The sequence below is a fragment of the Lasioglossum baleicum genome, chromosome 7, assembly GCF_051020765.1.
Source record: "Lasioglossum baleicum chromosome 7, iyLasBale1, whole genome shotgun sequence".
Lineage (NCBI taxonomy): Eukaryota > Metazoa > Arthropoda > Insecta > Hymenoptera > Halictidae > Lasioglossum > Lasioglossum baleicum.
The window spans coordinates 15,214,354-15,241,135 of NC_134935.1; the positions used below are offsets into that span (position 1 = coordinate 15,214,354).

General features: G+C 41.0%; 3 protein-coding genes across 8 annotated transcripts; 2 read left to right on the forward strand and 1 right to left on the reverse strand.

The window, feature by feature from the left end:
- Positions 1-1,025: 1,025 nt before the first annotated feature.
- On the forward strand, positions 1,026-15,133 carry Gpp (DOT1 like histone lysine methyltransferase grappa). 4 transcript variants are annotated; one of them, XM_076428208.1, is made up of 12 exons: positions 1,034-1,931; positions 3,646-3,825; positions 4,080-4,406; positions 4,487-4,754; positions 4,865-5,543; positions 5,618-6,089; positions 6,533-7,153; positions 7,299-7,726; positions 8,029-8,262; positions 9,608-9,858; positions 11,624-11,983; positions 12,132-15,133. In XM_076428208.1, the coding sequence occupies exons 1-12, from the start codon at positions 1,854-1,856 to the stop codon at positions 12,143-12,145; spliced, it is 3,912 nt and encodes a 1,303-aa protein (XP_076284323.1). In that variant the 5' UTR covers positions 1,034-1,853; the 3' UTR covers positions 12,146-15,133. The 4 variants fall into 4 exon arrangements, 3 of the variants coding, with proteins under 3 accessions (XP_076284322.1, XP_076284324.1, XP_076284323.1); XR_013009355.1 differs by lacking the exon at positions 12,132-15,133 and adding an exon at positions 10,599-10,748 and having other exon boundaries at positions 1,035-1,931; positions 11,624-11,765; XM_076428207.1 differs by having other exon boundaries at positions 1,026-1,931; positions 11,624-15,133.
- Positions 15,134-15,287: 154 nt separating this feature from the next.
- On the forward strand, positions 15,288-22,309 carry Stl (ADAMTS metallopeptidase stall). Its single transcript, XM_076428223.1, has 4 exons — positions 15,288-16,671; positions 17,125-17,337; positions 17,412-18,247; positions 18,878-22,309. Exons 1-4 carry the CDS (start codon positions 16,552-16,554, stop codon positions 20,064-20,066), a joined length of 2,358 nt encoding a protein of 785 aa, XP_076284338.1. The 5' UTR covers positions 15,288-16,551; the 3' UTR covers positions 20,067-22,309.
- On the reverse strand, positions 21,443-26,623 carry LOC143210947 (dnaJ protein homolog 1). 3 transcript variants are annotated; one of them, XM_076428279.1, is made up of 3 exons: positions 25,135-25,947; positions 24,315-24,462; positions 21,443-23,634 (listed from the first exon to the last, which is right to left on the reverse strand). In XM_076428279.1, the coding sequence occupies exon 3, from the start codon at positions 23,621-23,623 to the stop codon at positions 22,544-22,546; it is 1,080 nt and encodes a 359-aa protein (XP_076284394.1). In that variant the 5' UTR covers positions 23,624-23,634; positions 24,315-24,462; positions 25,135-25,947; the 3' UTR covers positions 21,443-22,543. The 3 variants fall into 3 exon arrangements, with proteins under 3 accessions (XP_076284394.1, XP_076284393.1, XP_076284392.1); XM_076428278.1 differs by lacking the exons at positions 24,315-24,462; positions 25,135-25,947 and adding an exon at positions 26,286-26,623; XM_076428277.1 differs by lacking the exon at positions 24,315-24,462 and having other exon boundaries at positions 25,135-25,930.
- Positions 26,624-26,782: the final 159 nt, after the last annotated feature.

Below are 26,782 nucleotides of genomic sequence, written 5' to 3' on the forward strand. Positions count from 1 at the left end.
CATTCTAATCGTTTCTACACCGTAAACAATACTTTTGTAATCCTCGCGTTATCAAGTTTTTTTTATCGCGCCATATATATAGGTATTGCAGATATTATCGAAGTATCGATCATAGTCCTTTTATTCATTGACAACAAGCGAATTATAACGGTACTGTTCCATCCGAGCCATATGAACAGTTACGTGTATTACAGGATACTCGCATATTCGAACAATAGGAAAATTATTCTAATAGAGATCTACGTAGAAGAAGTTGAAAAAAGAATACAGTAAAAAACGCGTATATTTAGATCTGAGATAGTCTCCTATGTATAAAATAAATTGTATGTAGTATAGGCGTATGAATAATGCATCGCTCGTAAAAGAGTTTTTGAATTACACTGCGTTCGATGAATGGGAATTTTATATATATATATATATATATATATATATATAGTAATACTGTTGTGTGTATGTGGTATATGTATATATATACAATATCACATGACTGTAAAAGTTTCGAAGGATTGTTAATAGATGGTGCGGTTGTTATTATTGCGCGACACAATTTGAACGATCTTATTCAAGTATTTTATGCGTTCTTTATAATGGTCATTGAAAAGACAATTGAAGATGAAGATTGATAAGCCACCGCTTTGTGAGTGAGAATTTATAACAACAAATGTACAAATACTGTAAACAGTAAAAAATAAAAAATATTTCAATTACAAATGATTTTCATAAAATCAGTGGCATTGATAATATCAATTTATTCGTTCTGAAATTAATTCAATTATAGTGCAAGGTGCAAACTTCATTACCAAAGTATAACTATGAGGCAGTTTATACTATAATTTACATCTAATTAATCTAAAATATTACTAAATTCATTTTAAAATTTTTAGGTGTTCATAAAAAAGCTGAAATCTGTTGACTGATCTGCCAGATACACTGTGATACACTGCGCCCGAACCTGTGCATATCCGAACTGCGCCCGACCGACGATTAATACATTATTTCCTTCACATTAAAATTATTAATGAAGAATATAAATTTATATTTAGCTCCTGCATCTTGCAATTGATGCACGAACTTTTTGTTTTGCATAAACATCCGGAGTCTAATAATGACAATGTACGGTGGTTATGTGATTGATTGTAGAAGTTATTTTAGGTTAGGCAGAGTTTCTGGCAAATACAATCGAAATTGCTGTGTTCGGTACATTTCGAAGTTACACGAACGTAACAAGAAAGTTGTCTGCGCGGTCGAAAGTTCAACGGTTGATGTCGGCGCATGCGCAGTGCCGGGGTTGGCGCGGAACACCCGGATGTGCTGCCGCACGAGCACGACACGGTAGAAGGAAGAGGCATGACGCCATGTTTTGATGTCGTCATCCCCCCCCAAACCGCTGTTTCTCGAGCTAGCACAATAGTCTGTCAGTGTTTTTCTGTTGTGTGCGCCTCGTGTTCCGTGTTCCTGGTGGCCGTTTTCGGCGTGGCCCGGTGGCATAGCCCTTGAATCCGTTTCTCGTCGGGGTGTTGATGGTTGGTTTCGCTGGTGAGGCGACGCTCCCGTCCTCGTGGGTCGACGGTCGCTGAAGGTGGCCCCCTTCGTCTTCGGTTTTCATGTCCGGGGAAGTGACCGCGGAGCGGGGGGGTCCTCCGCGAGCGTCGTCTACGTGGTGGTAGTGTCCTAGTGCTGGCGACGAGGACGAGAGTCGACGATACATCCTCTCCGTTCTACCGAGAAACGGTAATCTCCTTTCCAAGTGGTTACGTCACGCGACCCTGAGAGCCTGGGCTTTGCGGAGGAAACGGTTTGCCAGAGAAGTGGACGTCGACGACGACGGGGACGAGGACGACGGCCCTGCTAAAATGGAGCTGCGCCTGCACTCGCCAGCCGGAGCAGAACCGATCGTCTATCAATGGCCCCTCACTTCCGGATCTGGATCTGTAAGTGTAATCGTTTTTCATGTTTCCGTCGTTTTCTTTCTTTCTTTCTTTCCTTCTTTCTTTCGTCGGCAGTCCCGATTCGGACCGATGCGCTACGTTTATGTGCCGCCGCGAACGCCTACCACCTATGACCCTGCCATTTATCCCCCATTCGCACACAGCTGATCGTACTGTTCATCGCGCGACGCGAATTCTTTGGTTACAAGCTCGAACGACACAAGTCACATGTTTTTACCTTTTCAGCTATCGTAGACATGTTTTGAAGTATATCACGAAAGTCATACCAGACCCTGCAACCAGACCTGGGCGTTTAACAACATTTTTAGATAACATTATTTTTGAATTACTCTTTAAAGTTATTTCAGAAACAATCTATTTATCGAATAACAAAATTTAATTAACCTGTTTCCAATAAATTTCGCCCAGGTCTGCCTGCAATAGAACAGAAATTGTTTGTTGTGAAAAACTCAGGAGATGAACCATTGGTTTTGGTGAATTTTGTTATTGGGCATTTAAAGTTGTACATAAGCTGCTGAATAATGTTTATATTATTATTTTTATTTATTTTTGATATGTGCATCATTGTATTAGCACTTGTACTCGAAATATACAACTGCAATGGACTAATCTAAATAAAATTTTTGTATTTACAAAAGTATTTCTATAAGATTATCACTTTACAATCTGCATGCATTTCACTGTAAAAGAAAACGATTTGTAACTTTAAAATTACAATAACATAACATTTTTATATGTCCATTTAACGTGCTTCACACACGGAGATTCATAAAACAATTTCTATATAGAAACAGACAGGACAGTGTGAAACAATGCAAGTGGACATCACAAGATATGCTGCCTTGTTTATTATAATTAGACGTATTTACATATCTTTTCACACCTCTGTGATCTCTCTACCTTGTAATAATTCAAATTAACTGTATGTGTTGTGTACATGAATGAAAGGAAGTGAGAGAGGAGCAACATGAAGAAAATCAAGACAAAATAACATGTTTTTTTTTCCACAAGATAAATAATAAATATGTCTGTTCAATGTGCAATCGAGCAAAAACACTGTTGTATTACACTCCTATGTGAAATTTCATTCTAAATTCCTACACAGCACCACAGTTTATTTGTATACAGTGTCCCAGACTTACTTTTTTTTTCAAGGAAATTTTTTTCCCCCTACACAACAGTAGGTGAATGAGCATTGAGTAAATGTGTATTATGGTGTAATAAATTTAGGTACAGTGATTTATGGCTGTAGGAAATATCAGGGCAGAGAAGATATACTTTACAGCATGCTATAAACTTTTTTTTCATTATATTACTTGTCCTTCATTTATAATGCTTTACCTGCAAGGAACATCCACGGAGTTTACTCAAGGGAAAGTTACAGCTTCTGTCAAAATATTGTGCTGGCAGTAAAACAGCTTTTTTCTACCATTGAATTTAGGAAAGATTTTCTTCTTTGTGGAAATACTGCAAAATTTAACATGTCTTGTTTGTTTGTTTTGTTGGTTTTACCTTTAGCGCCAGAGTGAAATTATACATGTTAAAAGCACCTTGTATATGTATATGTACATTTGAGTTTATAATGCAAAAAATAAAAATATTGTCACGTTCGTATGTACACTTGTTATTTCAAAGCACCATTAAAAACACCTTGTATCTGTCATGCAAATAAATCTTGTCTATTAATTACTTATAGGATCGACACGATGGCGCACTCGATGTTGTTGAAACAATGCGATGGGTTTGCGAAGATTTGCCGGACTTGAAATTACCGCTTGAGAATAACATTCTGTGCAATTATGACACCAGGGACTATGAGAGTATGAAAAATTTATGTGACAGATTCAACAGAGCAATCGATAGTTTAGTTCAATTGGTAAGTACAACATTTAGCAATGGCGTAGCGTGATTAGACTGTGGATGTTTATGCAGTTTCCAATCTCTGTACAGAGTTGACAAAAGTGGAATTGAATAAAATTTTATTCTCACTTCATATATCGAAAATAAATTCGGATTTTATATTTTAGCATTTATTGAACATTTTCGCAAGGCATAAATGCAAAAAGATACGCAGTCTAGTAATGATAATCTCTCTGTTTGTTTGGAAACCCTGAAACTAATTTACTGCAGGAAAAGGGCACTAGTTTACCATCCCAAAGGTTAAATAAAAGACCTAGTCGAGGTTTATTGCGACATATACTTCAGCAAACGTATAATCAAGCTGTAGTGGAACCAGATAAGCTAAATCAGTATGAACCATTCTCGCCGGAAGTGTATGGGGAAACCAGTTACGAACTCGTCTGTCAGATGATTGATCAAATCGAGATAACTGAAGACGATGTGTTCGTTGATCTGGGATCTGGCGTTGGCCAAGTAGTTCTACAAATGGCAGCAGCGACGTTGTGCAAAATTTGTGTTGGCGTGGAACGGGCCGACGTACCGTCAAGATATGCACAAGTATGCCATTCTTTTAGTGCGCAGTTTGTATCTTCACAATTCTTGATATCTACAAGTCTCTTATTTCTGTCAAACATTAGAGTATGGAAGTAAACTTTCGTAAATGGTTGAATTGGTACGGGAAAAGATGCGGCGAGTATCGTTTGGTAAAAGGCGATTTTTTAGCTGACGAACATCGTGAAAGCATTACCGGAGCAACAATAGTATTTGTCAATAATTTTGCGTTCGGTCCGACGGTGGATCACCAGCTGAAAGAACGGTTTGCTGACCTGCGGGACGGTGCACGTATAGTATCATCGAAATCATTCTGCCCCCTAAACTTTCGCATAACGGATAGAAATCTTAGTGGTAATATATACAATATATAATATATATATGAATATATATTGCTTTGCTGGTTTGCACGAACGATAATCTAAAAATGTGTGATCACGAGCCCAAGTTCTCTTTGTTTACAGATATCGGTACGATTATGCATGTTTCGGAAATGTCACCGTTGAAAGGTTCTGTCTCCTGGACTGGTAAACCAGTGTCTTATTATTTACACGTAATCGACCGTACTAAACTAGAACGTTATTTCCACCGTTTAAAGAATAACAAACAAGGTGGCGACGAAAATTCTGATTCTGTGATAAACAACACTGCCAGCAGTAATAATAAGGTAACAAGTAGGGGCGAGAGAGGTGACAGAGCTAAGCGTGATCTGTCACGGCAGCTGGAAAGTCCAAATCATTCAGAGCAGCAAGGGACGAACAGCGATTCGGACGCGGATGACGGTACAATGAAGAGTCGCCGGCAGCCAAATAAAATTCGTAGGAAATTGAATAGGAAAGCGAACGGCATGACGAGGCCACCTGCCAGAGGCAGACAAAGAGGCAGAGGCGTCAAGAAGTCCAAGCCCAAGAAAGCGATTAATATCTCTGGTTTGGACCTGCTGCACAGTCAAACATTACTCAGCACGTCTCCGCAAGCTCTGGGAAAGAAGCCACCTCCCGCGCCTGGTTGCGTGGATCAACAGCTATCTTCGTTATCGCTCTCTTTGCAGTCACATTCCACCTCTGTACACGAAGAACTTAGTATACCACCTGCTCCGTCCGCCACTCCATATGCTTTGCAGATACTTCTGGACTTGTACAGGTATTTTTCATACATAGCTTGTTCAACCTTTGTCTCACAGAAGAATTGTTTATCAATGAACCGTTTATTCGCAGGGACCAATTCATGCTCATGTTAGAATCAATGAGAACGCCTCAGTACAGAGTATCGGTGAATACAGACATCGCGAAAGAAAGAGAGAGAAATTCGAAATTGCAGTCGAGAGCGGCACAGCTGGAGAAACAAATAAAAGTATTAATTGACGATAGCGTAGCTTTATTGAAAGCGAGAATGACTGAGCTAGGTATAAACGCTACGTCGCCTGGAGACTTACTTGCCAAAGCTAAGGAGATCGTGCTTAGACATAAGCAGCTGCAGGCTAAAGCGAGTAAACTGCAAGCGCAAGTCGCGTCCATGGAAAGCGAGCAATCAAGACTGACGGCGCTCAGACATCAAGAGTTGCAGGAGAAGTATAGCAGTCTGACGAATGCTAACGGTATAGTCAATCCGCCGCAACCACTCACACAGGATTACATATTGAAGGAGATATCTGCTACTCTTTCTCAACGCAAACGACTGCACTGCCAGGTAAATAGTGTTTACAGTCACTGTGTTGAAAAATTTATATTTGGTTGAACGGACAGTTTTCATGCGTTTCTAAATAAATTCCACTGTATTGTTTTTATAGAAAGTGATGTACTTAATCGTGAAATTGATTTATTTAATCTCCCACCGTTCCACGAGTATTTTAATTATTGTACACATTGTTTTGCTCTGCGAGAGCAACTGTCGCGAGAGTCGCTCTTGCAAACAATGTCGTAAGTCACTTGTTAGTGTATTGGCACCATAATTATGACAAAAGGTGGAAGAATAATTAAGGTTACGTAAAACAGAAGAATAACTACAAATAACTTCTGCAGCAGATGCATACAGAGACATCTCATAAAAGACGCACGAACTTTTCGTTGAACTCGATAAAAACAGATGATGAAAATATGCGCGGTGATCTATAATTAAAACTTATCGAACAGGTATCCAAATTGGAGCACGAGCTGAATGTGTTAGAAAGAGCGAGCAACGAGAAGCAAGCTGCTGCGATGGTCCAGCAGCAGAGAGAAGCGGCGGGTACTAAGCATTCGCAAAGTCAGCACCATCATCAGCAACAAAACGGGAAGAGTGGATCGACGAGGAAAAGTAGAGAGGGGCGATCCAGATCACAAGAATGGCCGGATGTCCCGGATATCGGCAAGATACAGGAGAATAATCCGGAGATATTGGCGCAGAAGATCTTGGAAACGGGCAGACAGATAGAGGCTGGTCGCATGTTAAATAGGCAAAATACTAGTACAAGTAGCAATTCTAGAACCAGACTGCCACAAGCGTCTCTTAGCTTTTCTACAACTTCGTCATCGTCTATATCATCTTCACTACCGCAAACGAGTAATAAAGAGACAGCGAATAGGACCCAGGAGCCTCCCAGGGTCGCGAACTTCGAGGATAGACTAAAGAGTATAATCACAAGTGTCTTGAACGAAGATCAACAAAATAGAAATAAACAGCAACAAATGCAATTACAACAAAATCAGACTGAGACCGATCGAAAGCAGCGTATCGCGTTACCGCAGAATGTCTCTACTCCAGACTATACACAGGTAATCTATTGTTGGAACCATTAACGCGCTCTCTTTCTCTCTCTCTCTCTCTCTCTCTCTCTCTCTCTCTTCTATAACCATTAATTTGTATGTCCACCAAACTATCATGATCTCAGGAATTACTCAAGAATGAATATCATTGTAGGTTTCACCTGCAAAGTTAGCACTTCGCCGTCATCTCTCCCAAGAACGCCTTTCATCTCACTTAACACCATCTGATAGGCCAACAATCGACTCCAGGCAACCGAGTCATGACAATCGTATTGTAGCAGGAGGAAATGGATTGCTGGGCACTAGAACAATCGGCGATTTGGTCAGCGGAGAAATAGAGAGGACCCTAGAGATATCCAATCAATCGATAATAAACGCTGCTGTTGACATGAGCGCGATGATAAGACCGGAAACCGTATATTCACCCATCAGCAGACCTGCTAGCGCGGAGGGCGATGCTGGTCTATCGACTCTCGCGCACGTAGCAAGTTATGCACCGACTTCTTCTGCAGTTTCGACCTGCACACCAACTGCCACTTCAAGATCATCCGTATTGTTCACACCAGTAACACAGGCGCAGAGGTATTGTACATGTACAGGGTACAGCATTTCAAACGGATCCATGTCTCGCTTGTTGTTCTATGTGCGATATAAGAAGATGCACGTCTCTAGAATATTTCTATTCTATTCTCTGCATGCTCTTCTTCGTACCACAAATGAGACGTGTGTGTTTTCGTAACGCACGACGTATCGACGATGCATTTTCTTCTATCATCAATAGCAAACAAGACAGTCATGTGATCTGTTTCAAATGCTCCATCCTGTATATCGGAAAATAATTGCGAAGAGATTCCACTATAATTTACAACTTTCTTCTTCTGCAGATACACACCAGTTCAATTACCTCGCGCAGACATAAAACCATACCATGAATCATACTTCACTGACAATCCTTCTCAGTCTCTTGCACAATCCCATCCTCCGCCACCTTTGCACTCGTCCCAGGCTGGATCGAATGGTGAAGTACTACCGGTGGAAGGACTGGCGGCGTCTTTACACGCTCGTATATTAAACAATCACAACGCCAAAACCGAATCGATGCTTTCTACAAATCGAAGGTATTGCAATTTCTCCCGACTCTTTATCTTTCTTCTCTCACTTCTTTAGGTGAACCTGCAGAACAACTACCTACCCTTCGATTCCGATGATTTTTATATGTTGTAGAAATTGATATTTTGAACATGTTTTTCCTTTGCACATTAGCGGCGCACAGTGGGACGAAACGACTTGATGGCCATCAGAAATCTAAAAGACCCGACGTGGTCGTCTTCGATTTTAATGTACTTTTGCACGGTGGTGGTATACATGTTTCTAAAATATTAAGTTTAGATACTTAAAAACATTAAAGATATAAACAGTTAAAAGTTACGTACCTTCAATACACAGTATAAGTTTGAAATGGCAGAGTTCCGTTTCCAACTTAGCGAGACTAGCAAACTGGAGATCATCAGATTAAATCCTAGTTGTTCACAATGGTTTTTATTATTTTTTTTTTATAGTTTCACTTATAATTATGTACCATGTACATGATTCGGGATGGTAATCGTCCTACATACACTTAAAACGTAAAAAACTTCGACATCAGGAGCATTGAATAAATGATTGTTTGTTACATGCGTATTTCTTGTTTTTTACTTCGTCAGGGAAAGCTATTTGGTTCGCATTAGAAAATATTTCGCGGATTGCAATTAATTTGGCGGCACTCCAGGCATACCAGTTCATGGTGAATAATTGAATGCAATCGAGTACAGTCACTTCGTTTTGCAATGTCGCGGCTGCAAGAAGTTTATGGTAATTTTGTTATATAATTTTTAACTATAATTATAAGTGATAATATTTAATCATAAGTGAAACTACGAAAAAATAATAAAAAAAATTATAAACAACCGGGATTTGATCCGATGGTCTTCAGCTTACTAGTCTCGCTACCGTCTGACTTCGCCAATACTACATTAGAAACGGAACTCTACCATTCACTTATACTGTCTATTGAAGGTACATAACTTTTAACTGTTTATCTTGAATGTTTTCAAGTACAGTAGATCCTCTATCGACGTAAAAAGGTGCTACACGATGGACGCAAAAAATATATTCCCTTCACTGTAGTAATCTGAGGCCCCAACTCATCAAAGGCCCGTGCGATTAATTGACGATGAACTTTTGACGCGCTGTTCTTCTCTACGTTCGGCTCGGCCTTTGAAGCTCAAAAAAAATAGTGACCGTCTACGATCGTTGCAAACGAACTTCCCCGAGGCTTTCGCGTCGATAGAGGATTTACTGTATGTACATTATACTATTTCATATACCCTCGAAATCGGAAGGTAGGTAGCTGTTCTGCAGGTTCACCGTTTTCTAATACTGATTTTTGAGAACAGCGTGTGATACATGTTTGCTTTGCTGTAGATTTCAACCATATCCCAGATATGCAACTAGTAGTAACAGTAATGGTAGCACGACTACGAATGGCATTGTAACGGCCATTTGTCAATCACAGCCGTCGATGCCAGTGAAAACAGAGGCAGTCGTGTCGTCGATAAGTACGAGTGGAGCACCATTGAGTCCTCTGGTAGAACCGCACTCGAATACGTCTACTCCACTAGTCGATGAACCCCAAATGACCACGCAGAGGCAACGAAACGGTATTGGCGACGACGGTAAGCACACAAAACGGCATTCCGTAATTTCTCTATATATTTCCTTATCACGCGCGTTTTCTTACGATTACCAAATTAGAAAATGCTTTGGAATGTACACACCCAAGTTTCTTTCTAGTGTGCTTTCTGTATCGGCTGGCAGAAGAAATGATAAAGTTACTCCTATAAGTAGACCGGTGGATCTTTATGCATTCATTTATAAAGTTGTTTCATTTATTTTTGATTTCGCTATATTGCGGCAAAAGAGATATTTTAATTTGTTTTATAAAACTGTATATCTGCGAAAATGGGAATTCTCCGCAGAAAGATCTGTGATCTATTTATAAATGAATAATATACTGACTTGAACAGTGTCCAACATAAATGAAATAAATTATGAAGCTGGCAATAAACTAGGAAAGTTCTCCAAATTTACAAGTTAAGCACTATACTTACATTTTATTTCTATTACCAGTAGTTCGATCCCCACACCCAAAGTATAATTTACTTATTCTCCCGATAGATACTCTTTTATATATTTTTTTATATATTCCTATACTTTACAAACCCTTTACTAAACACTCTGCTTTATTTTTTTATTTCCAAACACTGTTAGTTTCTGCTATGCATCTCTTATTATTTTTTTTTTCTTTATGCACTAATGGTTTAGAACTGTTGTCTATGGTTTAACTTATTCTTACGGAGCTGGTACCCGATCTTTATTTATATTTATTTTTGTTGTTGTTTGCTGTATTTGTTAGATGCACTGTAGCTGTTTGTTGGTTAGCTCTGTCTGTCACATACTCAATCTCACTCACAACCCTTGAAGCTTGTTTTATTAGAGATTGAGACACAAGTCAGAGGGAGAAATGAAAATGTACGGCTGCCTGTGGGTTGGTTCGTGGTTGCTGGTGAGTTGTCCCACAGGGGTTGTTCAAAATTTTTTTTCCATTTTTTTTAAATTATCGTTATTACAGCCATATCACAAGACGTATCATTTTTTTATCTGCATTTCTATTTCATACAAGAACGAGGATACCGAATAAATAGTAAAAAAAAAGAAATATTTCCATGAAAATAAGCCAAACTCGGAAACTGGTCACGCCGAACAAAGTTGTTTAACATTTACAGCATACCTACTCGTACATATAAGAAACCCAGAAGGAGAAACGAAAGCATGTTGACGATTTCGAAACATTATTGTACCTTAGTCAATGGGTTTTCGTAATTATTAGTGCATGCTCTTCTCGCATGAGTATATTCCTTTCTCGTAAACATGTACATATACATATACAGCAGATATATGTAAGCATAAGTTGTATGCTTTAAGTAGAGTTACACATTTAAATAAATAAAAACTATTTCACTGTTACAACATTCTCCACTTTCTTTGAACCTTTTTCTTCCATCAGTGCACACAACAAGAAACACTATTCTTCTTTCTAATTCTACTGTTCCATTTCTTTTTATTATTTCCTCGATACAGAACATTATACAAGCATACGCGTGCACATACGTACAAAATTGATGTACGAGAAATTACTTGATAGTATGTACTGCGATTGAAAAATGTTCTTGGCTTATTTTTATGAAAATTCGTCAGAATATTGGATTCGTGTGCGAGAACCCGAAATGTCGGGTACCCGGTGATCTGGACGAATTCTCGGGGATCCGGATATATTCGAGAATCCTGAAATTTTTAAAAACCCGACACTTTCAGGTTCTCGCAAACCTTTAATTGCTACGCTTGATCGATGTAGTTTGTTAATTGCAGTGTGTTTTTCAGATGGAGAAGCGGATTGGCAGGATAGAATCAGTTCTGGGTTCGACAGACTAGTCGCGTTCGCCTCTACCGAGTTGGACAAGCGAAGAAGGTCTACGGAGGGAGTGAACACGAGTCCCGACAGTGGTCTAGGCTCTGACAGTACTGTGACAGGACCACCACCGGTGATTCCATCACCAGATGAAGCGCTAGGACCTCCTCGAACACCTTCACCAACCAGCCCTCGGCCACCGAATCCCTCCAACAGCACCAGCAACAGCTCATCCTCGGTGCCGCTGAAATATCAACGCCAGCCGGACCCCGAGCGGCATCATTTTAAGAAAAAGTTTTTTCATAGAGATTGGAATAACTCTGGAGGCACCAGTAAGTTTCGTCCTAAAGGCAAGGATTGGGATTGGAATCATTCAGGACAGTGGCCTTCGAATGACGAACAATCTTAATCCGACTTTTATACTTGTAATCACATTGAGTATGAAGCTTTTTAACTAAGGATTTCTCTTACGGTTGTTAGGTTTGCAGAATTGAGAGAATATGCCGTCTGCGTTTCTTGATTGAGGATGATGTATCATTTCTTTTGATGATAACAATGTTATTACTCTCCCCCTGCTCCCTGTAGTATGGTTAAAGTAATTTTATTATTATTATTATTACTATTATGATTACGATTATTATTAAATAATTCAGTACAATGTTGCAGTACATTGGATGCTTGGCTGAGAATGCGGGAGAACAACCGCATTCGAGAGCTCTTTATTAGATCTTTATTTTAGGCTGGAGGAAATAATGTTTGAGCTCGGATTTGAGAGAAAGTGGGAGAGAGAACTCGTGATCATTTGTTTCACTTTTTTTCGTTATATTTCACGAGGAAATATATGTATATACAATATGTATACATGTACACACTACCGCTCACGAAAGTTTGGCAACGAGAAAATTTTAAAAAATTTAAAATGTTTCGCTCGCTTCAAGAAAGTTTATATTATTACATGGTAATCTTAAATAATCTTTCTACATAACTAATGAAGGGTTTTTCGAAGAAACATTACAATAAACATTTTACGAGAGGAATTCCTAAATGCGTTTATGGACGTCGATAGTCGATTAGGGATAAAGATTTCGAGATACAGTCGAATTACAAGATCGTACACGTTCGGGCTCGTCGAGAATAACTACACCAGCAGTGGATCGATTTCTTCGATCGACAAGTAAACGAAATCGCAGAAAAACAGCACCTGAAATAGCGAGCAAATTTAATCGCGGACGGCAATTTAGAAATTATCACGGCCGAATATCCGTACGTAATACGGCAATAATGTTTATCGTAATGTTTCTTCGAAAAACCCTCATTAGTTCTGTAGAAAGGTTATCTAAGATTACTATGTAATAATATGAACTTTCTTGAAGCGAGCGAAACGTTTTAAATTATTACATTTTAAAATTTTCTCTCTTGGCCAAACTTCAGTGAGCGGTAGTGTATATATATTTACTGTCGCGGTGGAAATTCACGAGGCTAAATGTACTGCGAAATTGAAGTTCTATTTCAATGGTAAAGAAGCTATTTAATACTTAGCTGTATACACCCCGCGTATATCGAGGAGAAACGCGCGAAGATGAAGAGAAAAACGCGAAGTCACACTGTTATACATTACTCACTGATAAGCATTTTAACACTTAATATTATTAGCCCGCTGCAGTTTTCTGGGCAATGATTTAAAAAAAAAAAGCAGATAAATCGAGTCTAGGGATTAAATATTAACTATTTGATATATGACATACGGTGAGAATGTGTTTGCCTTCGTAAATATATGCTATTATACCATAGAGATTATATTCCCAGAAGGATAATCGAACGGTTTGTAATGCGCGTCTGTAATTATGGTACATCGCTGTCACGTGTTATGTAGCGCAGTTAATGGGAAAAAAGTAGAAGAGAATAATCGCCGTGCGAAAGAATGTGCCATGCATTATGGATGTTGCACGTTGACGATAGTTGGTAAACAAAACAATGTGGACAGAAGCTACCAAAACCTATGTGTGTTCGTAGCAAATACTCGCTGTAAGTTTTATACACGCGACTCTCATTAGGGGGCACCGCTTCAAATGTACTTTTAAGTTTTTATCGAACTTCATCGATTTTATTTAGATCAATTGAACCGTTCCGGTTTGAGATGCAAACCTCTTAAAAACGTTTTAAAAGTATTTTAATTGTTTTTTCGAATCGTAGCAGATAATATATAACACGCGAGTAATGAGGAAACTTATTGTACAAACATTACATTATATTTTATATACGGATAGCAATGAAAAATGCTTAATTTTGATTATTAATAATACGTAATTTAAGGTATTTAAAAATTATTACGATCGAAGATATCTAAGATATCTAAGGATCTATGAACAATATGTACATACAATCGCAGAAGTACATATTCGATCAATACGAATTTTATTAATTCAATATGATAATTCCAATTCAATGAAATTGATAATTAATTCAAATACTAAATAAAATTAGTATGTTAATTGTAAAATAATTTTGTAATTGAATTGAATTTCACACGATTGAATTCTCTTGATTTTAAAAGTTGTTAGTGTTAGACAATTGTACACACTATGGGGTAATTTTAACTTCAATTGTTAAAAGTATATGGGCACTTTTGCGATCAGGTCAAGAATCGTACGCGAATGAAGTTTTGTGAAAATCTAAGGGTGTCATTTGCGACGGCCCCCCATCAGCAATCTTCCATCGTTTCTGGAAGGTTTTATATCGAAGTGTTCACTGCCGCTGTTAGAACGTTACGGTGGCAGACAGTGAAAAGAATAGTCATTTCACCGAGGTTTAATTCGCTTCTTTATTTTTCTTTTCGGCACAAATTTACCCACTGATTTGTAAGATTGTGCAGTATGCATCCAAAGAATGATCTCTGTGAGTTTATCGAGTAGAAAAGAGAAGAAATAAAAAAAGAAAACGGGCGGTTTTGTCGGCGGTGCTCGTTTCAGACCGCCGCCGGCGAATTCGAGAATGAATTTGTAAATAGATGCGACGCAACATCAAATAATGCGCGTCTATGTATAAAAGAATTTTTAGTCACTGTGTCGTATATATAGCAGTATCGGAATGTTGTATAGAAAGAGAGAAAGAGCGAGAGAGAGAGAGAGAGAGAGAGAGTGAGTGAAAGCGAGAGAAAGAAAAACCGAAAACAGGAAAAAACGAGAACACAATTCCGAGAGCGATCGTCATGCGATGAATCTTGTAAAAAAAAGAATAACTTGACCGGCTCGCCGTATATAATTGTAATTAGTTATCGAATTATTTAATAATCCCCCCCCCATCCGAGTCTCCCTGCCCCCGAACGTATACATTTAACACATAAACGATTAAATAACGATGTAGGCACCTGCCAAGTTTAGCGTGTTATATACACTGCCGAATCTTCTATTAATTTTATTGATCATGATTATTTATTGTTTTTATTGAAATATTTTAATACTAAGGTTTTTGTAACAAGCAGATACAGATAGTTTTCTCTTTCATTCCCACCTTCCCGGCGACCGTAATTATATATTGTCACGCGACGCGACACGAAAGTCTTACGAATCATGGCTACCATGTGGAAATAAGGGTAACTTGCGTGTATTGTGATAAATCAATTATCTCTTGGTTCGATTGCATTGTTGGAGCGCGGCGAGAGAGAATGGACAAACACAAGCATAGAACGGTGGACACATTTTTAAGCGTATATCATCCATCGAGATGTTTTGTACGATCATGCCAACTGTAATCGAATACGATTATGAACAGAATTTTGTTGTAATGGATCTAGTTACGTCTAGGTAGCAGTCATTCATTTTCCTCGAGTGAGTGACGTCGAGAAATTCTAGAAAAGCTGTAAAACGGTATCTTTAGATATGTATGTATGTATGTATAGTATATATATACGTATATAACGCATCAGAGTACAAAGTTCTACCTGAGAACAGATTATATTTCCTATAATAGCATCAGTTTTGTACATCGAGCAACAAACGCATTCAAATATACCACATTTTTTCACTTAACTCACTACATTCTTAACCGATCCATCACAATGAGCTCATTATATTCTTAAAAATGTTTTCTACACTATACTGGTGTTGCATACTGCATCCACAATGCGCTCAGAGTGCTTATGTTATTTCCATACCAGCGCAGATAATATTAATATATACTTTCTTCAGATTATTCATTTCATAAATTGTAAAGGAAACTATTTGTTCGAAATTAGTGTGCACATATTTTCAGGCGTTTTCTACACAGTTCTTTTACTGGGAAAATGATGAAGAGGAGCCTATGATAGCAAACACCATAGACACTAGCCTAAATAGTCCTGGACATTGAATTACATCCAGACTGTGTCCAGGACAAAAGTTCTTGATCATAATTATGTATATGTTACCACTGGTTACGATTTAATATAATCGTTTAAAAATCGATGCTTAACACTAGAAGGCTTCTTAATAAATCTTAGTACAAGTTATCTTGTGTAACATTATAGTCTATTGATTTCTTTCGGGATTGTTATTATAAATTAAATTGGTAGACTTTTTAAATTAAATAGTAATATTGAGCATTCTGAACTATTTCAAGGTATGGCACCTTTATTTGTGTACAAGAAATTTAGTGCAGTATTTATGGAAACGCGAAGGCAACCGTGGTGAGGGTAAAAGTCAGTGATGCGTGCAATTCTAGGGCCTAGCATTGTTTAATTCATTCCGATCTCGGTGTGAACGACCCCCGCGATACAGGTGCCAGCATGCAGCTCATATTGTGCAGGTTTTTGCAATGATAAACGACATAGGGGTTTCGCAACGCGTTATGCACCCACTCGCGTATATAAGAACAAGTCCGTCATTCTCGCTTGTACTTGAACTTGAAAACTAACGAGCATAAAATGGCCTTCGCGTTAAAAACGATACTATTGGCTTCGCTGGGTGTAGCAGTCGTCGGGTGGGACAGTCGCGACACGGAAATCGTTCTGCTACCATTATGGAACACGGAAGACCATACGGAGGTAGACGTTCACCATACTCGTTAATATAAAACATTGCCACCGTGACCATTTACGGTAATGATTAAGATGTACGGACAGAACGTTTCAATGAAACCGACCGGTAGAAAATCTGTAACATCAAGTGCAAACAATTAGAGTAGAACTCGTGTATCTATACCAATTACTGATTAGTTCTGTTATTTCATTTTTTGTTAATACACCCTGGCGATAGAGTGTGCGGTTATCTGCTTTTTTCATATAATTTAATACAGATTGATAGAAGCGATGAAAAAGGAAATCCTTACCTGTTACTGCTGATCGTATAAGACTACTAATTAACGGTCGGTGGGTAAAGTGTTAAATAATGGATGCTTAATGGAAATATAGCAAATCATACTGAGGTCACCGAATACATTTTCTCACATTTCTCGCTCGCTTTTACTTCTGGAAATTCCCTGCATAAATCAATTGCAGGTGCCGCTAAGTTTTAAGGCTTTCGATCGGTCCGTCGACTTGAGACTTCGTAGAAACGATAAAATCGTCGCGCCGAATTTTCAAGTTTGGAAACACGACGACGAAGACAACCTGGAAGTGCTGGAGAACCTGAGGGGGCCGTCTTCTTGCCATTATTTGCACAGGAACGAGTACAGTTCGGCAGCCATTAGTCTCTGCAAGGAGCACGGCATGGTCAGTATTTTCTCGCGATTAATTTTTGAGTCATTTTAAATATTTTTCTAAGAGCAAGTCCTTCGTCACCACAGCATGGCCTGGTCTTCCTGGACAACGTCACCTTCGAAATAACACCTTTGCAAACCGAGGAGATCCCATTTTTCAACGATCATCATGTCAGACAACGTTCAGACTCGCTTGGAGAACCGCACATTGTCAAACGGGCCCAACTTCCGTCCATCTTCCCCGCAGATCACCTGAAACGATACAAACGCGACAATTCCATCGACACCGACCTTGATGAAGAAGAATTGCAACGTCTCAGAAGCAACGAACTCGACAATCTCATCGACACCGTCCTCGCAGAAGAAGACCTGCAAGAGCTCAGACGCAACAAACTTGAAAAGGAACTAACTCTGGAGCTAGCAGTCTTCTTCGACGAACCTGGCTACAACCTCTTCGCTCCTTTCTTCGACAGAAACGACGAGCACATCCGGGACATGATGCTAGCTTACATAAACGGCGTCCAGGCGATCTACCATCATCCGAGTTTAGGGATCATCATCGATATCTCCCTAGTGAGACTGGAGATCATGCAGAAGCAACCCAGAGACCTGCCCCACTTCAACGGCGACAGGGGTAGCTTGCTAGACTCCTTCTGCAACTATGCTATGAAGAAGAACCCCAAAGATGAGTTCCACCCTGATCATTGGGACATGGGGCTCTATGTTTCTGGATTGGATTTCTATGCTGAAGAGGCTGGACAGAAGAACAGTGCTACCATGGGACTTGCGACAGTCGGTGGAGTATGCATCGATCAGTATTCCTGCGTTATAGCTGAGCTGGGTGTCACCAATCAGTATGGCAAGCCGTTCCCGTCCGCGGGATTTACGTCCGTCTACATTGCCGCGCATGAAATTGGTCACAAGTAAGTGTACATGATGTGCTAAAACGAAGGACTATGATTATAGACTTTTTATTAGTCTGTGGATCTTTGTACATGTTATTGTTGGGGATAATTTTGTATGGGGGGGCTGAGATGTATCAGGTAGGGTAGGGAGTTCCAAATTGTTTCCCTCCGAGAACCGCAACGTCCCCACCATTAGTAGGGCGGCATAGCGGCAGGGGAACAGGGACAAAGTTCTACGGCTGTGTTGGGGCCCCCCAAACGCTTGCTTTCCCCACCAACATTTCTTCCGCGCAGGGTGCACCTTCGTCGAGTTCGCTACTATTTCGTGTCTTCGTTGCCCCACCGTAACGGCTCTTACTGGAAGGGGACAGTGAGCGCTACGGTGGGCACGGTTTTGTCTCAATTGAGACAAAAATGCCCACCCCTGTTCTACGGCAAAGATGAAGTCTAAGAGTGGGGGAAGGAGCCGTGTGTGTTCGCGAGCTACGTGTTGGAACTCCCTGAGGTAGGGTATTAGTTTTCTCATTCTCAATTGTCCTGCTCTTCCAAGTTTACCAAATGTCTAGATAAAATGAAGGCATAGAGATCCACAGTCTACGAATGAACATCCGACAGAGCCAGGACAAAAACCAATCTCTTCCCAAAAAGTCTAGGTATGCACCACGACTCGACAGGAAATCCGTGCCCCAAAGACGGCTACATAATGTCCCCGAGCCGAGGCACCCACGGGGAGACAGTCTGGTCATCCTGCAGCCGAGAGGTAGCCGAGAAGTTATCCTACACAAAACCCTGCCTGCAAGACAGACCCTCCAGACAGCCAAGTAGCCACTTGGACCATACTAAATTCTTCAATCTACCCGGAAGAATATGGACATCGAAGAGACAGTGCGAGGTGTTGCTGCGAGACAAGGACGCGACGGTAGCAACCTTGTACAAAGCCTGCGAGGCGTTGCAGTGCGAGACACCTCACCGAAGCGGCTACTATATAGCTGGACCAGCTTTGGATGGGACCTATTGCGCTCCTGGGCAAGAGTGCAGAGGAGGCGAGTGCAAGAACGCGTTGCAAATTCCTTCGGGTGCTAACGGGCCCCAAGCTAGGCCCGTCGGGTGGAGCGAATGGCTCCCTGGAGCTTGCAGCAGCGGTTGCTTGCTGAAGTCAACTGGAGCGAAGAGCAGACGTCGGTTCTGCAACGGTCCGACGCCGGAGAACGCGGAAGCAGGCTGCCAGGGGCCTCGATACGACGTGGTCCTATGCAGGGACGACAAGCTCTGTAATAAGAAGAAGCGTAGGAGTAGCGTCGAATTCGCGGCGCTTAGGTGCGCACAGTTCAGCGAAAGCCTGCCAGAATTGGACGGCAAGGGTGGCGGGCTGCAGGCGCCGCACGAGCCCGAAAGGCCATGGATGGCCTGCGCTATATTCTGTCGACGGAAAGACATAGCGTCTTATTACACGCCGCGAGTCGAATTAAACGACCTTGGCCTTGACCCATACTTTCCAGATGGCACATGGTGCCACTCCGAGCAGGGACAACAGTATTTTTGCCGGCAACATCATTGTCTGCCGGAGAACTTTCGTTTCGGGAAAACGATAACGAACGGTCGTTCGTCGGACGATCGCCTGTTCGGGCCGCAGAACGCGCATAAGAACGGCCTGCATCTTGACGACCAGGTGATCAAGTATTTCAGCCTGGGGCCGGACGGACGGCCACTCTTGACCTCTTTGTCTCGCGGTATTGGATTTCCACCCGGCGAGGACGAATGGATCGATAAAGACTACGTCGAGTTGGCAAGCCCGCCGCTGGAGGCGAGCTTCGACCCACAACACTTGCGGAAATAGGGCCACCGCGCGTCGACGTTTCGGAGATCACCGATTCTCGGGTGGACGGCAGACCCTGGGCTCTTGCCGCCTGAAACACTTCGGTCTTTTAGAGTGGATTGGCCAAGTTAGAGTTCTAGATTGCAACCGCAATCGAGAAGCGAAGAGAAACACTCTGAAGGATTCAGACTGGAACGCTACTCTGCTAAAGAATGCTGAGAAAGTCTCGACATGAAGCTATATAGCTCTAGGAGTTCGTTAGTAAATATCTCTTATTTGTAAGCAGTTGATTTTTAGGAAAGCTGACTCTACAAATAGTCAAGAATGTCCTCCACTGTATTAGACCGACTTTGTTTATGGTCCCTCAAGTGTTTTGTTTTCTTTTCCCCCAGCTCAGGATGACGTAAGCCAGACGACCGCTTCTAATACTTACTCGTACTTCCGAGTTTTCTTAAAGTATTCAGCAATCAGCTATATCTGCACTGCCGATTTTGTTCAATACAATGAAACAATAAAAACAATTGAACAACTGGGCGTTTACCTACTTTTCTCAACTCAACTTATATGTGAATTTCAAGATTATTTTAATAAGATTCATCTCAGTTAGAACAGCAGAAAGAAATCCTTCTAACTTCTCTCAGACAAAAGTAAAAATCATTCGATCCAGTTGGGAAAAGAATTCTTCAACAAGTGTCTGCTTACGATCTCACTGATCAACAAATAATTTTGGTGGGGGATGACAGAGATCCCTCTGACGTCTGTGGACGTCATAAAAATTAGGACAAATTCGGGGAAACTCTGACGCAACCCTAGGAATTATTGTCCAGTTAAAGGTGTATGTAAGTACGTTGTCTTTATTGTTGGACGCACGCAGTTTCGTTTATTCAAGAATCAACGATCGCAACGGGTATACAATTATTGCTACAAACTTTCTGTTGGGAATCATTGATCTCGATTAGAGCACTCTCGTGTCAAAGGCTCGATACATGTGTATTTCTGACCTGTCCACCTACTCGCGTTCCGGTATCCCCGAGTTATTATTATCTAACCCCATCCTCCGTTCACGCATGCAACGTGTGCAAGTACGATTACGCCGCCGGGGGGGGGAAGTTATAACGCTAATCGTTTCGCGTTTGCGGTGTGTGGCGTGCGCGTGAACGAAAAAAAAAACGAAGGGGAAACCGTGAGTTTATATAAATATAAACGCGCGCGCGTATAAGTATTTTGCATCGAAGATTCTACTGTTTCTCGGCCGTGCAGCTGTATGTGAAAGTATCTCGGGGAGATAGGACGATGACGTCACCCCACTTTGGTGCCTATTTTAAGAGTGTCCCGATGTTATATCCAGCGTAGGAGCGAATATCGAGAGAGACAAAAGGATCAAAGAAAAAACTACGGAACGTGTCTGTGGATTTAATTGTATCGATATTATTTTTTTAGCGTACAAATAATTAACCAACCATTAAAATTAAATAAGAAAACGCACGACATAAGAAAAACAATCAGCTCGATATTACAAAGAGTTACTTCTCTTACTCGCGCACGACTGCTTCTCGATATGACCAAACGTGACCACTGATCATTGTGAACCGCGCGAACAATGCCGTTTCTGACTTTCATTTTCAACGTTATTTTGGAATATCTCCAAATACTATGACTTTTTTGGGGGGGAGCGTTGTCATGCGTGTTTGTATCTCGATGAGAAACCGAAAGGAACTAGCATCCTACCGTAAACAATGATTGGGACCACGGGACAATATTGTTATGCGACGACTCGAACGCCAACGATAGTGGTTCATTTGACATATTCCTGCAGAGTTTGTGTCACACACACGTGACCAGGCATTTCCGTACATTTATACTATTAACATAATACATACCATTCACGCACCGTCTCATTCGCACCAACACATACGCAATAGACTACATACTCTGAATGTACAGAATGAACAAATTTAAACCTTCATTCATACAGAGTTGCACCGCAACAAACTCTCGTCGTTAAACCGCATTTAAATTAATGTAATATATTTAATCTTAGTCAGTATTTAGGATCTTTCTTCCCGCGTGTAGAGGCAAAGTACGTGTCATTGTACTAAGAAAGCAACTTATATCCTCTCCGTCTCTCTCTCTTACTTTCCCTCGTTTATACTCCGTTTTTTCGTTCCAAACCTCTAACGAAAAAGAATCAACAAACGAGCTTGCGCGCGCGAGCCCAAATCAAAAAACTGATTTTCTTTTGTGTTTTCGTTTTTTTTTTACAATCTGACTAACATGTGAAAATCACATCTCCGTTTCTTCCCCCCTAGCCACGAGATAAAATTATTATTTGCTTTGCCTCTCAACAAATATCTTTTTCACAGCTCTCTAACCACGCGTTATGTACTAGAACGTACACGAGTGTTTACTCTCATCAATCGGGACGATTAGAGGACTGTCGTTGTGATGACGATTATCCATATACGGTTGTTATTTTTTGTTTCTTTCGATTTACGTGTTCAATTTGGCAGAGTATCGTACAATATGTCCTTAGCACTTTGCGTTAACTTGTCGGGGAACTTGATGTCGAAAGAAACCAGAAGATCGCCTTTCCTTGATGGCTCTTTGGGGAATGGTAGGCCGTAACCTTGAATCCTATGGACCGAATTTGGTTTCACGATCTTTCCCGCCAGATGTAAGGTGATCTTCTCGCTGGTTAGCGTAGGAACTTCGACAACGGCGCCGCACAACGCCTGTTTTAAGCTCATCTTGCAGGTGTATCTTATGTCGCTGCCCTCTCTTCTGAATTGTGGATGTGGCTTGTCCCTGATGATAAAAACAATGTCCGCCGGGACTTTGCCGCGGCCTTGGTCACCTTCCTTCTGGAAAGTGATCTTCGTGCCAGCCTTCCATCCTGGCTTCACGTTGATCGTTAGGACTTTGTCCTCTTTCTTGGTGGTTCCATCAGGTTGTACAACCCGCCTGGAGATCTTCATCTTCTTCGTACATCCGGTCAGAATTTCCTCCAAGCTGATACACAAATCGTGTTCTATAGCAGGATCTTGAGCATGGTCTTTGGATCCTCCTCTACCCGACGTTGGCCCAACAAAGTTGAACGAATGCGATCTAAAGGCACCGCCAGGGCCAGCTCCTGGCGCACCACGTGCACGTTGTGGTCCAACTCCCAGGCCTAACGGATCGTCGATGTCCATGTAATCGTCGTGAAAACTGAATACACTATTTCCTAACGGGCCATTAAACTCGAAGAACGTCGGGAACGGACTTGCGGAACCGAAGAATTGAGCAAAGGTCGCTTTTGGGTCTCCATGGAAGGTGTATGTCCTTCCACCTGTCCCTCCTCCAGCCGACCCAGCTTCTCCCTTCAGCCCTTCTTCTCCAAACTTGTCGTACACCTCTCTCTTCTTCGCATCGGACAGTACCTCGTACGCCTCTGCTATCTCCTTGAACTTCTCCTCTGCCCCTGCGCTTCTGTTCTTATCAGGATGGTACTTCAACGCTAGCTTCCTGTAGGCTTTCTTGATCTCGTCATCTGTGGCATTTTTGGATATGCCTAATATTTTATAGTAATCCTTCCCCATCGGTTAACAATCTGCAATGATCAGAAAGAGAGTACAAAATCGACATGTTGCCTTTGCGACAATAAACACTTAATATGCGCATAAATTTGCATCCAAGAACAATGAACCGAGTGCAAAGCATACAAAGAACTTTCCAACGAATCGAATAGCAACATTTTTTCCCGAGATCTACTCCGTTTCGACGGTTTCGAGAATTCGAGTACATGTACAGGTACTCTGTGTCTACGTTTCTCGATAATTGTTGAGTTACGCTTAATCACTTTATACGCCATCCTCTCGAATTGACGCGAAGTTCAATTACGCGCACTTGCCTCAATCTATTTAAATTGTTTCCTATTAAACCGCGTACGGTTCTGTCAGACATTTAAGGCAATTCGGTACTCGTACACGCTTTTTCTTCTCCCTTTAAACTGAAAAATCATCGATCATATCTGAAACACGGGTTCACCCGTACCGAGACATATCGTGGCATAGATAATATAATCTGCTCTAATCGGAACGTCGTTACATCACGGTGCTCATAATTTTCGGGCGTCCCTGCGACATCTTACATCGACGATTTCGGAAACTGCGTTAAACCGGCAACGTGTGACCATAAAAGTCGGGCTCTTTCAGAAGTTTCAAGTACGACTTCGACGTCACGCGGTGCGAGGAACGTTCTTTTTCTCTTCTTTCATCTCACATGGATTACCTTCGGACACGGAAATACGGTTTTTTTTCCCCCGGTGACCGTGTACGATCGCGGAAATTCCTCCGGAGATGGTTACATTTCTCGGTCCCATTAGAATCTAGATTCTTCCATATGTGGCACAATTAGCACGGGACCAAAGTTTACCAACCTAAGACACACGAAACTTCTAATAGTGGCCGTTTCCCTGTTCCGTTTTCTCTCGACCGTGCTGGAACGCTCGGTGACTCGCGATTATCAAAACAACTAATTACAGGCTAGGCTATATACACGACTCTCGTGATTCGAAGGCATTAGAGGAGCAGAGTTTTCCTGTCGACTGTCGTAGTCTCGCGTCGAACAGAAGCCTCGATTGTCTCGACGATCGAGCGAGGTGCATCCATTAGGATATATCCCTCAGTAAGACGATATCGAACTCGATGTATTATTTTCACTCTTTTTTTTCCCCACCGACATATGCATGGGAAAAGGAGCGCGTGGATATCGTTCTAACGCACACCCACGTACATATCTCACCGATATCTATTTCTGGCAATGATGAGCGCGTATAAGCGACGAACGGTGTCCGCCTGTGTTACAGGCTTACAACGATTTCGTGCGAGCGTAAAAATAAATTCAACTGGTTCCCGATTTCTCCACCTTGAACAATCTCACTGCTGGTAAAACGATACGTCGTCGTTTGTCGTCGTGTGCATACGCGAACGAATCACCGCCGCCCAGATTTTCTTCCCCGTCCGCGAAACGTCTCGCAGGAAAATCTGTCTTGAAGAACCCCGACGTTTTCCTATTCGTCGTTTCACGGTTATTCTCGCTCGATACTTACTGCTGTCGTTCCCTTTCGAAACGGTTCGGAACAGAAAATCCAATTGGCACTGAGTTCTTTCACACTGGGCCTCTCTTTCTCCGGAAAAACGTTTACTATGATCAAAGAGATGCTCGATTCTGACAGATCGGTCGAGACAACATTTAACACCTCTCGTCACGTACTAAAGTGTCGCGTAAGCTGCGCCGTCCATATATACAAACTTTCCTTCTGGCGGCTTCCGGAACTTTCGAGAATGGCTTGACGGCAGTTCCGTAGCGCTTATTTGATGACGTCAGTAACCCCTCTCTCGGAGAGATCGAAACCGTCAGCGGCCACTCGAGCGCGGGAGATTTAAACGTTGAAAAATTCTTTCACCGAATCAAGTACGGTACACTCGGAATTTTAAATTGTATTCGTGGAGCACGTTCCGTATGCAAAGTGCCAGGATAAGAATTTTGCAGAATCGACGGTAAAGGAAAGGAATCAGCGACGAAAATGTTGGCTCCTTTACAATCTGAAGCGAGCCAATCGTTTGTTGATACATACTGGGTGACATACGTACACTGGGTCTACCAAACTATTTATAAATGAATACAGTACTTACAAGATAATAGATATCTTGAAATTTCTGTATACGCAATGCATGAGATATATGTGAAGATAATGCTCTTTCCTTCTTAGTCATTTCTGATTTCTTACGGTTCATTTTGCAAGCGCTTACAACACAAATTCTTCACAGTGTTTTGCTCGAAACAGCTGTCTATGAGCAACCTTTGTTTACATTTCCTGAATCCTTGAACCATAGTAATACAGAAAATTCACACAGACTCTCAATACTTCTGTGATCCATGATTTACTATTTAGTACTCATTTATATTGAACATGTGTCAATCGATTTCAATGAAACATGTGTCTCAAGCATCTTATATACAGAATTCATTTCTATTGTAAATATGTTATATTTTAAATACTTTCGTGGGCCAGTGTATGTCATGAACGTAAGAATTCTACGCATGTTTGTACATAGTACGTCTTCGGAATTCAACCGAGCTGGCAAATTTGCATTAGAAACAATTACCGTGCTTTATAGGCGAACCCGATTTTATTAATATCAACAATTTAATACTACTACTTTGTTGAACACGTAATCAATAATATTAATTGCCTACCTTTGTTCATACACTGTGGAAATTTTCTGTAGAATATTATATTTCGTTAATAGTTCAGTTCGTTGCCTCCGTTAGATATTTTGTTCGATTATCGTTCGTTTTTTGCCTTTCGGAATGAAAAGGAGAAAAAACAGTTCCTTTCACGCGGCTGTTTGGCCTATTGTATAGTTGTAAAACAAAATTTGGGAACCGAGCTGGTTTAGCTGTCAATTATCACTGTGGGATAATAAAGCTTGGCAATGAAAGAATTTGGTCACAATCTGTAATATCGTGTATAAATACTTCGTTCGCGATACATCACGGAATGATCTATTTACATACATAGAATACATAGACTTGTGCAATTATTTGCGAGTCTCAGGATTTCGCCGCTGGTGACGCCACTATTCAACAGAAATGAATTTTGCCACTAAATACATATTTCCGTTGTATCCAATTGTATCTCCCATTCGGGCTGGCAGGAATTACCGTAAAATATCAAATTTCTCTAAATTTCA